Source organism: Tyto alba, unplaced genomic scaffold (assembly GCF_018691265.1).
Source record: "Tyto alba isolate M040663 unplaced genomic scaffold, T.alba_DEE_v4.0 Super-Scaffold_42, whole genome shotgun sequence".
Lineage (NCBI taxonomy): Eukaryota > Metazoa > Chordata > Aves > Strigiformes > Tytonidae > Tyto > Tyto alba.
In genome coordinates, this window is record NW_024881318.1 from 35,565,366 (window position 1) to 35,581,731 (window position 16,366).

Here is a 16,366-nt window from a genome sequence, read left to right on the forward strand (position 1 = left end):
TGTGGATGTTGACTCTTTAGCCCCAGATTCATTGCTCTGCAGATCCACTCTTGCTGGGGCAACACTATCTTATTATAGCCAATGTCTAGAAGATCACAAATGAGATTTGCAAGTTCAGTTAACCTTTTTGTAACATTTAGTATGTCACCTTCTTCAGGTAATCTCTCAACATCTCAAGTATGTGATTTCCTGCCTTTAAGAGTTTGAATTATTTTTTTTTTGTAACTAATGTAAAAAATTTGACAAACACAAGGCTCAGGAAGATTCAGTAAGTAATTAGCATAAGACCAGGACTATATGTAATATCATATTCTAACAGAAAACAAGTCTACTGGAATATATGATCAAAGTAAATGCAATTAAAAAAACCAACCAACCAAACAAAAAACCTGACTCACAAAATGGTGGTAAAAAAATCAGCACTAGTTTAAGGATTTCCCTCTAGGTGTTTCTTGACTATCAAACCAAACAGATTTAAGAAAACAATGCTTAATAAATAAAATAAGTAAGTAAAGTATTTGGGAGTGTTTTGCTTCTACCTTCTGAACTACTGACATATTAATATCCCTCTTGACCCTAACATATAGACTCATTTAAAAAGATGAGGCCATTTCTCTAGTTAGTAGTTCTTTTCTGTATTGTACATTTGCAAAGTAGTGAAATGTCCAACGGTGTTACTGGATTACCTGATAATGCAGTAGATAGGAGGGAAGCTTATTTACAAAGAAGCAGCTGTAAGAATACTGTTAATAAATAGAAGGATGTGTATTTCCCAATAATCTTTTCCAGCATTGTTAGGTTTATCTTGGAATTTCAGCACATAAAACACATCCATACAACATATGTGACTTTGGTGTCTTCTTTACAGAACTTTAGTTTTGTTTCATGCAGGATTTTTCTTTAAAGCAATTACAGAATTATTCCCCAAACTAACAAAGAAATAAAGTGTGCAAAACCTCATAAGCAATCAAAGTATATTCTTCTAAACAATCAATCTTTCTGTTTTGTAACAGCACCACTAATGAGTTTGTGATCACAGAGATCTCAGTGAGGTATTATTGTCTCTTACCTGGAGTTTGAAAATTAAGGCGTCGCAGCTCCACAGGGTCTGTGGGATGGTGAGAGGGGACCTCCTTGCTGTTGGGTATACTGCTTTTCCTAGAATCAGATTCAGCCCTCTTCCTGCATGGGAAAGTGAATACACATAAACATAAGATTGAGGTGTTAGTTTGACAAATAAAGGTGCCTGAGTGTTTAATCATTACATTCTAAAGGTGGGATGCTTCTTTCTGAAGAAGTAGTATTTGATCCAGTGCAAAAGTAAGTAATTCTTCATGCAGTGTAGAGTAACTAAACTTTGCAGTGGCAAAATGAATCTAAATATAGTAAAATTGGAGGGAAAATAGTTGCATTCTGCCCTATACTGATCCCATAGATCATCATTCTGGGCACCCAGGTAGTTAACTATTATAAGATATAACATGAAATTTACAGAGAAGAAAGAAAGCAGGAAAGCAGGAAAGCAAGAAAGCAAGAAAGCAAGCAAGCAAGAAAGCAAGCAAGCAAGCAAGCAAGAAAGCAAGCAAGCAAGCAAGCAAGCAAGAAAGAAAGAAAGAAAGAAAGAAAGAAAGAAAGAAAGAAAGAAAGAAAGAAAGAAAGAAAGAAAGAAAGAAAGAAAGAAAGAAAGAAAGAAAGAAAGAAAGAAAGAAAGAAAGAAAGAAAGAAAGAAAGAAAGAAAGAAAGAAAGAAAGAAAGAAAGAAAGAAAGAAAGAAAGAAAGAAAGAAAGAAAGAAAGAAAGAAAGAAAGAAAGAAAGAAAGAAAGAAAGAAAAAGAAAGAAAGAAAAAGAAAAAAAGAGAAAGAAAGAAAGAAAAAGAAAAAAGAGAAAGAAAAAAGAGAAAGAAAAAGAAGAAAAAGAAAAAGAAAAAGAAAAAGAAAAAGAAAAAGAAAAAGAAAAAGAAAAAGAAAAAGAAAAAGAAAAAGAAAAAGAAAAAGAAAAAGAAAAAGAAAAAGAAAAAGAAAAAGAAAAAGAAAAAGAAAAAGAAAAAGAAAAAGAAAAAGAAAAAGAAAAAGAAAAAAGAAAAAAGAAAGAGAAAGAACTAGATTTGTGTACATTCCATTGTTCTAGAGAGAAGCAGAGCCCACGTGTTCTGACTCGGAGTGTTCTGATTAAACGGAGTCCCATCTTTTGAGAGTACCATTTTCTGATGCAAAACATGGAGAACTATGTTACATGAAGAGTATCTACCGCTCTGCATGTTCATTTAGGGATCTGGAAATTTAATGCTTTAATTTGAAGTGGAAATCTTCTCCGCTAGTCCTCTGTGAGTTTCTGGTTGAAAATGTAACCTAGTTGATATTCTTCATGTAATATAAAATGAAGATGCAAACAGTGACAAAGAGTTACTCTGCGAAAACGGAACTGAGATTATTTTAAGTTTTATGATAGCAAAATCTTTTCCAGGTGTCCAATATTTCCTCTAACATATCACTATTGTTTTGTTGTTTTTGTTTTGTTTTTTTTTTTTTCTTTTCTTTTTATTCTAATTGACTCACAAGGTAACAATGCTAGATCTGTTATTATTCTGGGCTCTGCTCTTAAAAATGCTGCCATTGATTTCTTGCTGTTCTTGAAATGATGAACAGCTGGTGGCATTCATGAAAAGTGCATACAGCAAGATTTTAAAGACTATGCAAAGAAGCCAAACAGCAACATCATTGCAGGAATTATTTGAAAGTTACTAGTCCAATAATTTTATGAGCGGGGAGAGGGACAGGGTGGGGAAAGTGTTTCCTGTAAAAACATTCCATCTGTTCTCTGGCTAATGTATTAACTCCTCTTTAATGAAGCAATAAAAATTTAAATATGATTGTTCTGTTTTTACTCTTTTTTTTTTTTTTTTTTTTAATTATTATGGGGAAACTCAATTAAAATTCCTTTTTTACTTTTGATTCTGACTGTCTCAAACTCCTACCACAGTAGCACAATGCCCTAGTGTTCTTTCTTCTTAAGTAAAGGTGTGTGATGCTGTTCTCAAGAAGTATTTTTAACTATATTTCCTTCTCCTGAAGTCTAGGGATCAGTGGAACTCTCCAGAGACAAGCTTCATTTACCTTTTTTCCACTTGGAAGTCAGTACTGGGCAGCACAACTTCATATTAATCTAATCACGTATCTGAATATTTTGAATACTTATAGGACAATAGAATGGTTTATTAGTTAGTTATTATTATCCTCAGAAACATTCTGACATTTTTTTTGTATTTCCAGACTATACAAGACATCACAATTCTTTCAGATTATGTAATGGTGTTGAGACAGGCAGAAAAAAATCCACAAAGGACAAATAAGATAACCATAATATTTTAACATGTAGAGCTGTAAGTCAGCACTGAGTTTATGTGTATGTAATATTGTGGAGATTTAGAGTGGCTAACACTTCAACCACAACCATGCATTCCTTCAACAACTTTGGTTATAGCAAAGAACCACTATTTTAATTTAATTAAAACACAAATAAAACCTTATGTATATTGTACAGTTGTGCTGGCACTTGAAAATGTACCTCATGGAGACTCAAAAAAAAGCAGTGAAACTAGGCTGCATATGTTACATCATTTTTCAGTGCTGTAAATAACAAATCTTTCAGTTGCATTTGTATTGATAGATTACTGTCTACATTCACTTAGACTGACAGCTGCTTTGTTTTAGATCATTATCATGATAACTTTTTTTTTATCTTTTATTGATTATACAAAGAGTGATTACTTTTCACTTCTCACCTGTCAGGTTTACTGCTCCATTTTAATGCAGCAAAGAGGGGAGAAAAAGTGAAACATTAGTTGACCAGCAGAAAACAGTGTATGACAACAAGAGATATAAGAAATGTTGACTTACAGTAAAGAAGTACATTAAGAAATGACAGTTCATCAAAATATTGAGTGCTTGGGAATCACAGAATAAATGGAGGACACAAGGTTAAGAACAAAGTGAATCTCCTTCTGATGAAAAAAATGTGTCTTTTAGACATTATCTGCAAAGAAATGCCACCTCAAATTTTAGCCAGTGAGATAATGGAGAATGGGTGTTTAATTTGAGCTATCAAAGTAATGTTAACATTACACTGACAAATGACATCTCACTAAAATGTAGTTCCCTCATATTATAGAGAGAAGAGAGATGAGAGGGGGGAGGAAAGATGAAAGGAAGGCAGAGGAGAAAGGGAAGGAGAGAAAGGGAGAAGAACACTGGCAAGAAAATTTTAACAGTACCCTGAAAAGTAAGATAAGCATAAATCTTCCTCCAATGAAGTATTACACTTCTTTTTAGATTTAGAAGAAATGTCACATACTTAAGGTCTAAAGTGATCTATATAGATCTGTAGTGATCTATAATCTATAAAGATCAGCTGAACAGGGAAAATAATTTATTGCCTCCCACCAAAAGGTCCTACTATACACACATTGTAAATACAGTGTCTACCTTTCTGTCTGTCTGTTGATCATAATAAATAGGGGTTCCGTAAACTTTTAATAGCCTGGAGTATGCAATGACCTGATTATTCATATGTTATGAAAAAGACTTTATAAAACCCTTCATCATCACTTAAGATTCCCTCATTTTCAGTTCTGTGGGCTTTTTGACATCTGTTTTTTTCCCTTGGAGGTATGTTTCTTATTAAAGCTCAAGAATCAGCAGGTGACCAGCAGGTTGAGGGAGGTGGTTCTGTCCCTCTACTCCATGCTGGTGAGATTTCACCTGGAGTGCTGTGTCCAGCTCTGGGGTCCTCAGTACAGGAAAGACATGGACTTGTTGGACCGGGTCCAGAGGAGGGACAGAAAAATGATCAGAGGACCAGAACATCTCTCCTATGAAGAAATGTTGAGAGAGCTGGGGTTGTTCAGCCTCAAGAAGAGAAGGCTCCAGGTAGACCTCATTGTGGCCTATTAGTTACTTAAGGGGTGCTTATAAGAAAAAGGGGGACAGACTTTCTAGTCTGGCCTGTAGCAATGAAATAAGGGGTAATGCTTTAATACTAAATGAGGGTAGATTTAGATACAAGACATAGATATAAGGAAGACATTTTTTATGAGGAGGGTGGTGAAACACTGGAACAGGTTGCCTTGAAAGGTTGCTCCTTGCACGGGTGTTGGACTAGATAACCTTTAAAGGTCCCTTCCAACCTGAACCATTCTATGACTCTGTGATTCTATGATTCAGAGTGCCAAAGTTCACTGTGTTCAAAAGATTCAGGCTTAGGCCCCTGTCTTCTGAACCAAATCAAAAAGCTGAACTTTATTACAGCAAACAACACGAAGTCTGTCAAGATGATTTTAATTTCTCCTCCTTACAAATGGAAACCCAGCTCCACAAACAAACCTCACTCTAGAAAGATCTAGAATGAGGAACATTTTACTCTTCACCAGCAAAAGGCTGAAATTAGAGAACTTGTGACTTCCTAAAGGCCAGGAGGAATAGCCACATACCTTCACATGTTGGGGAAAAAAAAAAGGGGATGAAAGGACATTTCATGGGGACATGCAATTTCTTTCTAGTTTGTCAGTTTCTAAGATAGAACAAACAATTTTTAGAGCTCTTTAACCTTCAGTAACTGAGTTCCTAACCATTGAAATCCTGTGTAATTGAACATGCATCACACATTCAAAAGGGACCTGAAAGGATCTACTGTAGGTTTGCCTAAGCTGTAGGTTGTGGCAGGGTAGTGCTTTATCAAAACCACCTTGAGATATAAACTGTGACTCAAACAGCCCTCATAATGGTTGGGCATTGCCCCTAGGGGAGATGTAGCCTGTACCATCTCTATATCAAGGTAAGTGTTTGTCTTTGAGATTTTAGATATAAATCTTACTATGCTGTATACTTTACTCCATGTTTGAACTAGTATAAAATTTATTTCCTTGAGGGAAAGAATATGACCAAAAATAAAGTGATGCTTAGTTTATTTACTTGGATCTCTAAATTTGATCATTTAATTTTAAGTCCAATAGATTAAAGATATGCTCCAAAATAATTGTATCATTTCACTAAGACTACAGGGTGGTATCACTGCTGCAATGACAGAGAATACTGAACTTGTCCCTGGCCAAGTCAGTTCTGTTTGCCAAGACATCAACTCCAGAAAGACAGGAAATACAAACTGTAACTGAGGAATAAATAATTTTTACTGTGAGTATGGTTGAACTCTGGAACAGGATGTGGAGTTTCCATTCTTGGATATACTGAAACTTGCCTGCACATGCCTCTGAGAAACCTGCTGTAGCTGGCCACAGTCTCAGCAGGGCTGGGATGGGGCGATCTCCAGAGGTGTGAGCCTTTGGTTCTGTGAATCTGTGAGCTCTTCGGCACAAGGTACATTAATAGGCCTCAATTGTGTTGGGTATTATATTGCAGCTATATCCGATGACAATAAAAAGTAATTTTTAGTATTTTCCCCATCTATTACTGTTAGCTGCAATGACCTTTTGCCTATATTCTACCTTATGTTCCAAAAATATTTCTATGCAGTATCTTTGTTTTCAGATTTTAAGAATAAATGCAGAGGCAATAACCTTTATACAAACTGACCAATAAATAATAAAGGGGTCAAACATGCACTCCCAGTCCTTGAGACAGTTAAATATGCTTCACACTGAACCATGCTACTTATCCACACTACCTGTGAGAGCATCTGTTTTAGAGGGTAAGGCTTCTCCCCTTATAATGATTCCTTTAGAAACTGCAGTCATTCTTTCTCTAGGACTGACATTAAAATGTAAAAGTAGTATTGCAAATTGTAAGATTAGCGGTCCAAATCTGTTCATAAAAGCTTCTATGGACAAAGGGAATTAAGCATAGTTGACCATCACTTGAGTTACTACCCTTTGCAGTTCAAATGACACAGTCATTTCCCAATTGTTTTCTTCCCACTGCACATCCTCCAACATCACCTTCCCCTTTTTAATATTTTTCATGTGTTTTTATGTATTAGGCAGATGTTCTCTATCCTTGGTTTTCTATTCTCTCTATCACACTTGTTGCACTTATGCCCCAATATATTATAGAAATATAATTGTAAAATTTTCTTCATTGATGAGTATTTCTTGTTTTCCTAATTTTGATCGCACATTTTTACCATGTCCAACTCCTGTAGCCACAGTATTTCATTTATTAGAGAAATTAAATTTTACTATTTTCTCAAAGCACTATGCTATATATCCCTACTGTCTGGCCTAGTTATTGCTGTTCTACAGACAGCAAAGTTATCAAATTCTAGGTGTTTGCTTGCATCCAGGTTACATATGCTAGAAAAAAAAAAAAAAATCCAATTATATGTTACTTTTTTTTTTTTTTTTTTACAGTAATTAAAAGTTCACAGAGAAGCACAGACCAGTAAAACTGCTGTCATAATTTCTCAGGGGTAATTTGCCAAATCAGTGCAATTTAACAATTTACAGCTTATGGCTGAAAATGGATAAATAAATAAATACATATGGACATTTGCCCGAACAGTTTTAGTACCAGTAGTAAATAACAGATGGAAAATGTGTCCCTCATTTTCAGTGAATGACAACCTCTTCACATCACTGATGAACAAATTTTACCTGCTCATTTGTGCATTATGCCTGTATTTTTATTATTATGGTTCCATCAATGTAATCAATATTTCTGGAAGCGGTTACACATCTTTTTTATATGCCATGGTCTGGATTTGTTTTGTGTTATGGGAGAAGTTTTACTTTTAATACTCCAAAACAATCAGAAGAAATGAGTATTTCACTTTTCGCCTATCTCTAATGATCAGTTTTTGAAGTGACTGACACACACAAACAGAGGTTCACTGGTTGCTAATCAATTAAATTGGCTGAGACAGTAGGCATTAATAGAAACCTTCATGAGATATAATAGCTTCAAGCAGTAGACCATGTATTATGCTGCTGTATGATTACAGCCCTAAAGAATATTCTATAAATGTAATCTATTTGGAATCCAAAGCTAAGGTTAACCCTGGACTATATTTTACTGCTGAACAGAGAATTCTGTTTTCAAGACCTGAAGCCAGCTCTCTACATGCAACTTCAGAGGTATCTGACTGGAGACACTTAGAGTGGAGAAAGCATACAGTGTAGCAGAATCTAAATATTTATATGTAGGTGATAGCATCATAGCCATTGGTTTTAGAAGACATACTGCATTTAATGAAATTATCCCTAGTGCATGCTCCGCGCACCCCTCCCCTCCCCCCCCCCCCCCCCCCCCCCAAGGTCACAGCATCTTTAGAGTATTTCCCAATTATACTTTATCAATGTACTTCAGAAATATATATTAGGATAAGAACAAAATCTAAATGATAAAATGAACTTTGTCGGTTTGATTCTTTGGTTTTGATTTTGTATCTTGACCCCTGTGAACTCATTTATACTGTAAAAGGCTGCTATGTATAAATTAAAGCATCATACATAGCTTTCATCCAGTATGTTGTAAACCAGATGAGAGTCCTTTGTGTAATAGCAAACCTACATCTGTGTCAGACTGTGAAATAATAATAAGTGAAGTCTGATCTTATTGCAAGATTAGTAGAAACAGCTACTGGTGTTTCTTTAATCTCTCAGTTCAAAACTTTAAATTCATATAGATACACTGCCAAATTGAGGCCAACTGTCAAAAGTAAAAACTCAAATTACCTGAGTGGAGATGAAAATCATGTTTAACATCAAGTTGAATGTAACCCCTAATGTATTAGTATTGCACATTTTAAAATAAGTTTTACGAAGTTAAATGTGTAAATTCTATACATATTTATATGCAAGCATATATTTTCTTCTCAAATCTATGCTATGTGGAAAAAAACCATTTAAATACAGCAATGTTAATAGGGTGTCATCAGCAGAAAAATGTACCCACATATCTGTAATTATTGGAAACTTTCAGTCAATCTAAAATTTCTGCAGTGTTCTGGAAACCATTAATAAATGTGGAAATATCCCAAAGCAATGACAGTTACTACTGTATTACAAAAAATACAGTGTAGAACAGTATTATAAAAAGGCCAATATATCAGAAAGTTACACACCTGGTAACAAAAATAAAAGGTAAACTTACCTTTTATAAAGAAGTATAGCAATAACAATACAGATGATAAACACCACTGCAAGCACTGGTCCAACAACCCAAATCAAGCCTTCTTCCTCATCTGTAATTGGTTGGGGATCAAGATCCATTGACACAACAGGATCAGAGTATGGGCTGGTTGCATACATGGTCTATACAAATAAAATAGATTTTACTTAATGATAAAGGACTGAATTTAAAATATTGACTATCCTAGATCTAAAATTCATCTATACAAGATAATGAACATAGCAATGTGAAAATGCTATTTTTCTTCAAGTCAGGCAGTATAAAAACTTGTAAACTGAACAGTGTCTTGTTATTACTAACTTTATTTTGTGCTCCACATATTAGCAGTGATCTGTGGACAAATGATGTAACACAGTCCCTCATAGAACACTTTGCAACTTAAGCAGAGAATGAGAAAATGAAGTATTAGGGAACTGAGGAATATAGCCTGTTGGTTACTAATTTTTTGGCATTTTTAGTTTTATATTGGCTTAATACTGTTTCTTCCTGCAAGATATGAAAGAGTACTTCTAAGAGAGCAAGAGTACTATAGGTAAAAGCAAAGGGGACCAGAGGTAGAGGGTTCCTAGAGAAGGGTCCCATGGCAATAGTAGGGTCCATTTTGATCAGTCAAAAACTGTCTGACAAACAGTGTTCTTACAGAAGATGGAGATAATTTGAGTTTGAGACTGAAAAACAGAGGAAGACACTGTAGAATAGGAAGGGAAGCTAAATACTCAAAGTCTTTCTTAGGGATGGAACTAGAAATATGAACCAACAGAGGCCATTGCAAATCTTTGCCTTACTGGATGGTGTAAAGCCACTCGGACTAGGATAAGACCTGTGATAAGAAAATAATACATCTTTTTATTCTGGTCTGACCTGAGATGTCTGATCTATGTCTGAGTGCAGAGTTAAAATTACAGGCAGGAGAGGCTGAGGAGCCAGCCTGATAAAATTAGATCATGTAAAGCACTGAGCTACAGTAAAGTCAGAAGTGGAGAATGGTTTGTACTTATTTCTTGTCTTTGCTGGAGTGTCTCTGACAGTGTTAAACTTGGATCTGAACTACAGCTCTTGCAAATGATTTAAAAATTTGATTCAGTGGTGGAACAGGAATGCCAGCTAAGACAGAATAAGATAACCAGGAGATCAGATTGATTTTCACTTGCCATGTTTGCACTGTATTCTGAAAGATGCTCTAAGCCAGGACAGGTGTTATCAAAGGAGACATGCTTTTTTTTTACACTTCATTATGCCTTGTTTTTGGCTCTGGGCTGCAACAGCATCTGGGTTTGAGGTTAGAGATAGGATTAGGACTGGCAAAGCTGAGGCACTTACACTAGCTGGTACTGAGCAAGTACCCATCCCAACAATGTCCATTTATACTCTTCTAGTAAACTTGGCACCAAATGCTTTAAAAGTCTGTGATTGCTGTTTAGAAACTGGGGAGTCTCCATACAGAGGGTACATAGGAATACTGAGGTATAACAGAACGAGCATTTACTACCTGTTCTCCAATTAATAAGATTTTGGTTTTCATTTTCAAATCTACATACATTAATGACAAATTTGAACTCATTTATTATTTTGCCAAGTTTATCTATTGGGGTTTTTTTCCTTCCTTCTGATAACATATTTATAGACTGTAGTCATAAACTCTCTCAGTTTCCATTTTACTAAGTTAAACAAATTCAGACTTCTCCATGACCTTTTGTAAAGCAAATTCTTCATTCTCCCAATCAACAGAGAATTTTTTTGTTCCCTGAAGGACAAACCTCATGTAAAAAGTATTTTGAATATCGGGAGAAACATCCCTCACAAGTTACAATTCATACACCAGTAGGATCTATAGTCCTAGAAGAAAACCAGCTATATCGAAAGCAGATACACTGGAGCATTGAGAGTTGAAGCTCATCCACTCTTACAAACTCTTCACTCTATGCCACTACCTCATGCTACTTAATCACATAGATGTTTCAAATGGCATGTTAAACCAGGTGTTCTCCATACTGTAAGTTTAGTAATGTCTTCTGAAATCTTCAACAGTAGGCCCTTGGATATATTTTGTCATACCACATTTTTCAGCCGTAAATTTACAACCATATTTATTTCTGCTTTTTCATCTCATTTTTCTCTAACAAAGTAATAACCTTAAGGTTATATGAAATGACCAATGCCTTAATTAATACAGAAAAATAAGAAATGGTACTTTGTATTGAAGAGATCAAATTTAGTACAGGTAATTTCTGACACGCAGATTTTTGGCCATCTAACTTTATAGCCAAAAGGTGTCTACTTTCTCCAGTCTGAACCCTTCTGATGAAGCACCTTCACAATACTCTGTCTATGCAGTCACTGTCAAAAAGTGTAAGAGGAATTTTTGATTTATGTTAGAGCTTCCAGGAAGCATTTATTTTATTTTCATATGAAGCTATGTATGCGGAATTATTAAAATTGAAACTACTTCCTCAATGCGCTTAAGTAGGTAAATTCTGTTGACATCAAGAAAGCAACTGAGCAACTGTAAGGTTACACGCTGGAAGCATTTGACTAGTATTCATATTATTGGTGTAGCAGTTTCAAGTGGTTGAGCCAGCAAATGTACCTGTCAGGTTTAGGTGCTAATTAGAAAGATACCATATTACACAGTGTTTGTAAAAAAGTTAATGTGTATTGCAACTTCTTTCAACACTCGTATTTCTGTCTTTTTCTTTTTAATTTTTTCCTTTTTTTTTTTTTTTTTTTTCCTGTATTACATGCAGTAGATTAGCTCAAGCATAAAGGGACATAACTACAGGATGAATTACATAAAGAAGAATGACAGCTCATTATTTAGCTCACCCCAGGAATTTTCCTTATTATTGAATTATTTTCCATCCTTCTAACAATTCACTGATAAAATTATTAGGGAATGACTGTAACTAAAGATGCTAGCTGTGCATGACTCTGATTCAACGGGTATTTCCAAGGCAAGAGAGGAACTCTTTTAAATACATTGAGAAAGATGCTGCTGCGAAGCTCATGCCTCAGAACCTGTGTCAATGACTTCAAATAGCGGAGCATGTAATTTGAGAAGGATTACAACACAGTTAATAAAAGGTGATCCTTCAGTTTCAGTTATACACAGAATTAGCACACAAAGATGCATGCAGAATAGCAAAGTTCAAGAAAGTAATTGGAACTAAATAAGGAATCACTCACTTTAGAGATTCCCTGACATACATTGTAAAAAAAAAAACCAAACAATAGCCTTTGGGAGGTTGAATAAACATTGAAAAAATGTATTCATGATTGTGGAAAGGTAATTTTGGGATTGCAAATTATTAACTAACTTACAGATTCTGAATGCTCCATTACAGCCAATACAAAGAAGACATATTCTTGACCACTCTGCAGTTGTTTATTCTCAAAGCCACCGTAATGTTTCTTATCCCCCAATGTGAACTCAGTAGGAAGAACTTCAAAGTGAGCTGCAATATATGGCTTTAATTCAACTTCTCTTGCAAGACGAATACTTCTGCGCTTCCTAGCTATCTCCTTAAGCAGCTTTAGAATGAAGGGGGTGGGGAAAGAGAGGGAGAGATGAAAGCAAGAACAGAAATACAAATGTAAACAATTTTCATGTAACTTATTGACAATGTAATGATAAAATTTAATAAAAGACGAGGAAGTACAAAAATATCATTTATCCAGTTTTCATAAAACATATCAGAATCACTAAATCAGTTCTTGAAAACTCTTCCAATTTCTTGTCATCCTTGTTCAGATAAAGTACTAGGTAGCAATTGCTCTGCCCATACTACAAACATAAAATAATTAGATCAATTTTCAGTAGATGAAAATGTTGTCTCTAGATGGGAAAAAAGAAAAGCTAATAAATCAATATAACTTCTCTAAGGACAGATATATACACACATCATATTACACATCATATATATATATATGTAATATGTGTGTGTATATCTATATGAAGTCAGTCATAGAATAGAATCATAGAATCATTTATGTTGAAAAAGACCCTTGAAATCATCGAGTCCAACTGTTAACCTAACACTGCCAAGTCCACCAATAAATCATGTCTCTAAGCACCACATCTACATGTCTTTTAAATACCTCCAGGGATTGTGAATCAACCCCTTCCCTGGGCAGCCTGTTTCCTTGACAACCATTTCAGTGAAGAAATTTTTCCTAATATCCAACCTAAACCTCCCCAGCACAACTTGAGGCCATTTCCACTTATCCTATCACTTGTTACCTGGGCAAAGAGACCAACACCCACCTTGCTAAAACCTCCTTTCAGATATTGGTAGAGAGTGATAAGGTCTCCCCTCAGCCTTGTTTTCTCCAGACTAAACAAACTCAGTTCCCTCAGCCACTCCTTGTAGGACTTGTGCTCCAGACTCTTCATCAGCCCTGTTGCTCTTCTTTAGGCATGCTCTAGCACCTCAGCATCTTTATTATAGTGAGGGGCCCAAAACTGAACACAGTATTTGAGGTGTGGCCTCACCAGTGACGAGTTCAAAGAGACGATCACTTCCCTAGTGTATAATAAGATTTTCTCTCTTCCTATGAATACGCAAAGAACTTTCTTATCTCCTGCTTGATACAACAAAACTTAGTAAATCATATGATGTAATTATTTAAAAATCAGGAATAAAAAATACAAAATTAAAAAACTCTGAATTTTTGAAAGTCAATTTATATTAACTACTTTTAACTTTTTCTGGTAACTCTGAAATACAAACAACTCAATGCTAAGTAGCTATGAATAGCTGTTTGTTTTTTTTCTCTCTAATATGAGGACTAACAAGCACACTGCACTTTGGCAATATTTAATTCCTGAACACCTCAGAGAATAGAGTGCTTTCCAATGTACTTCACAAACAGTAAATTAAGTGCAGAAGAGTTTACAGAGAGATTTGTAAACATATCTTCCATTCCAAACCTAAAATTTACCATCATTTAATTGTTGAAAAGCACCAAAAGTTGTGTTCTTCATGCTTTGTACAACACTACACAAAGATTGGTAATAGTAATCAGTAAGAGGACTCATGAATCCTAAGACAACTTTTCTTTACCACCCTATCGTATACAATCCACACTTCAGATTTTAACTGCCTAAATTGATTTCCAAAACGGATCTTTTCCTCATTTCATAAAACATTTCTTCTGATAAACAGTGCTAAATTTTACATGACCATATTTACGACAAGATTAGATGCTAGGCTGAAACTTGTAAAACACACACTAACTAAAGAAGGAATTCAAGATCAGTTGGTATAACCTATTGATGAATTACTAATTACATGCGTCAAGTGCTTATGCAGTATCTTTTATCATGCTATTTATACTGGCATTCAACAAATATTAATCTGTTTTGACTACAAGGAGCCTGAACATTTCCTGGGTGATAAGTGATGACTTCTAAGGCTTCTTTATGGTTCCCCTTTTGTTTCACTTAGGAAACCTTCAACGTCTTGTAGTCTCAGATGGAACTTAAAAATTTTTCCAAGTTCACATGGTTGTTTTAGGGTTTTAATCACAGAAATAGTGCTACTACAACAGACTGGCACAAACTTCTTTGTTAGGAGGAGACAAATCTTAAGAGTTAGAGATCAATAAAAAGAGATTAAAAATTAATCTTCACTATACATTTTAATTTTAAAGAATGCGTTTAGTCAGGGAAGATCTCTCTTGCTTCAACCTCTTTTTCAGTGGTAGACCTCAGTTTAGCTAGCATATCTTCTCGCCTTCCCCACACAAGATCTTGTATTTTGAAATTACACAATTAACAACTCCTATGCATGTAAAACAATCTACTATTCATGCTGCTACTGAGACAGAAGCTTTTAACAGTGATTACTTTAACATCCCTTCTCACTGAAGTGCATACTTCAAACACAGGCTACACATAGACATGGAAGCAATCATTTGGATCCTTAGTGTTAAGGGCATTTGGATGTTTCCTCTTCGAAGATCTATACAGTCAACTGCTTTCCATATCTAGGGCTGAATCTGTTCCCTGTTGCAGAGATTTTACATTCATTTAAATCTATGAGTTTCCATGCTCCAACACAAAAGCTGGTACATTGCAATGGATCTCCTCAGCTAAAAAGAACTGGCCATAATCTGAGACTAGAAATCATCATTCATTACTCAAGGACTCTATTACAATCAGCAGCCCATATTTCTTTTTTCATTCTTTCTAAACAGTTTAATGAACAGCTATAGTAAATTTTCATGGTATAAAAATGACTGCAGTAGAGAACTGTAATATTAAGTAGATTTCTATTTAGTTGCTCTCCTGAAGGTGACTCTCACATCTGTTGGTAGTTTCCTATGCCCTGGATAGAGTTACTGAAGGCAGAACATGAGGCAGAGACTAATCAAAGTTTGTTCTAGGTTGCCTCAGCCCTTATAAGATGTGCTGAGGGAAGCACTGTATGACAAGTCTGCATCTATATGAAGCCATCTTTTATAAAGATAACAGCTATGCAGAGGGCTGAGCACTGACTATCCTGAAGTCTGCTGAAACACAAAGGTAGATATACAGGTAATAACAAAGTGATATCTATACTAACTGAAAGTCAGGATCTGTAAATACTGCAGTACGAGGAGAGGTACATGGCTTGACGATAACTGATATTTATGGGTACAATTTCAACTAGAATTTAAAGTTATTGGTGCAGCTACCTCAAATAAATTACTTATTGTATGTTTCCAGATTACACTGTATTTACAATTTAGATTTTAAATAACTCATAATAAAATGCCAATCAGTGCAAGAGAAGTGCAATCAAAATTAGATTGAGATTGAAAGGGAAAGAAAAATGTTTGATCTTAATTATTTCTTGTGCTTGAATTTGTAACATAAAATGCATATATTTAACAGATAGCAATGCTGAAGTACTGTATTACAGTGGGTGAAGTGATCAGAAAAGTAAGTTTTGGCCATGAATGATAAAAGTTAATTAGCATGAGTCAAACAAAATGTGTTCAATTTTTTCAAAGTTGATTATTCATCACTTAAGGCCAGCTAAAATTGTGTTTGTGTGTAGATAAAAATGTGGTCTGTGACATTGATTACACATGACTGAATAGACCTCAGGTGACCCTCTGGCCTCATTCATGTTTCATATATAAATGGGGTTGCTGCCAAAGATCATTACTTGAACATATATCTCCTGTTGTACTTTATACCAGGATTTCTATAAAATTACTGAATTGATTTAAGACTTAACATGCAG

General features: G+C 35.0%; 1 protein-coding gene across 50 annotated transcripts in view; it reads right to left on the minus strand.

Moving 5' to 3' along the window:
- Nucleotides 1-16,366, minus strand: part of PTPRD (protein tyrosine phosphatase receptor type D) — a 1,276,575-nt gene that overhangs the window by 84,492 nt on the left and 1,175,717 nt on the right. For 29 of the 50 annotated variants that reach the window (XM_042804932.1, XM_042804933.1, XM_042804934.1 and 26 more), the window contains 4 exons: nucleotides 12,456-12,665; nucleotides 9,099-9,259; nucleotides 3,782-3,796; nucleotides 1,070-1,182 (listed from right to left, as the gene is read on the minus strand). In XM_042804932.1, the coding sequence (XP_042660866.1) occupies nucleotides 1,070-1,182; nucleotides 3,782-3,796; nucleotides 9,099-9,259; nucleotides 12,456-12,665 (499 nt within the window). The remainder of the gene's footprint in view (nucleotides 1-1,069; nucleotides 1,183-3,781; nucleotides 3,797-9,098; nucleotides 9,260-12,455; nucleotides 12,666-16,366) is intronic. The other 21 variants (XM_042804972.1, XM_042804965.1, XM_042804975.1 and 18 more) reach the window with 2 other exon arrangements.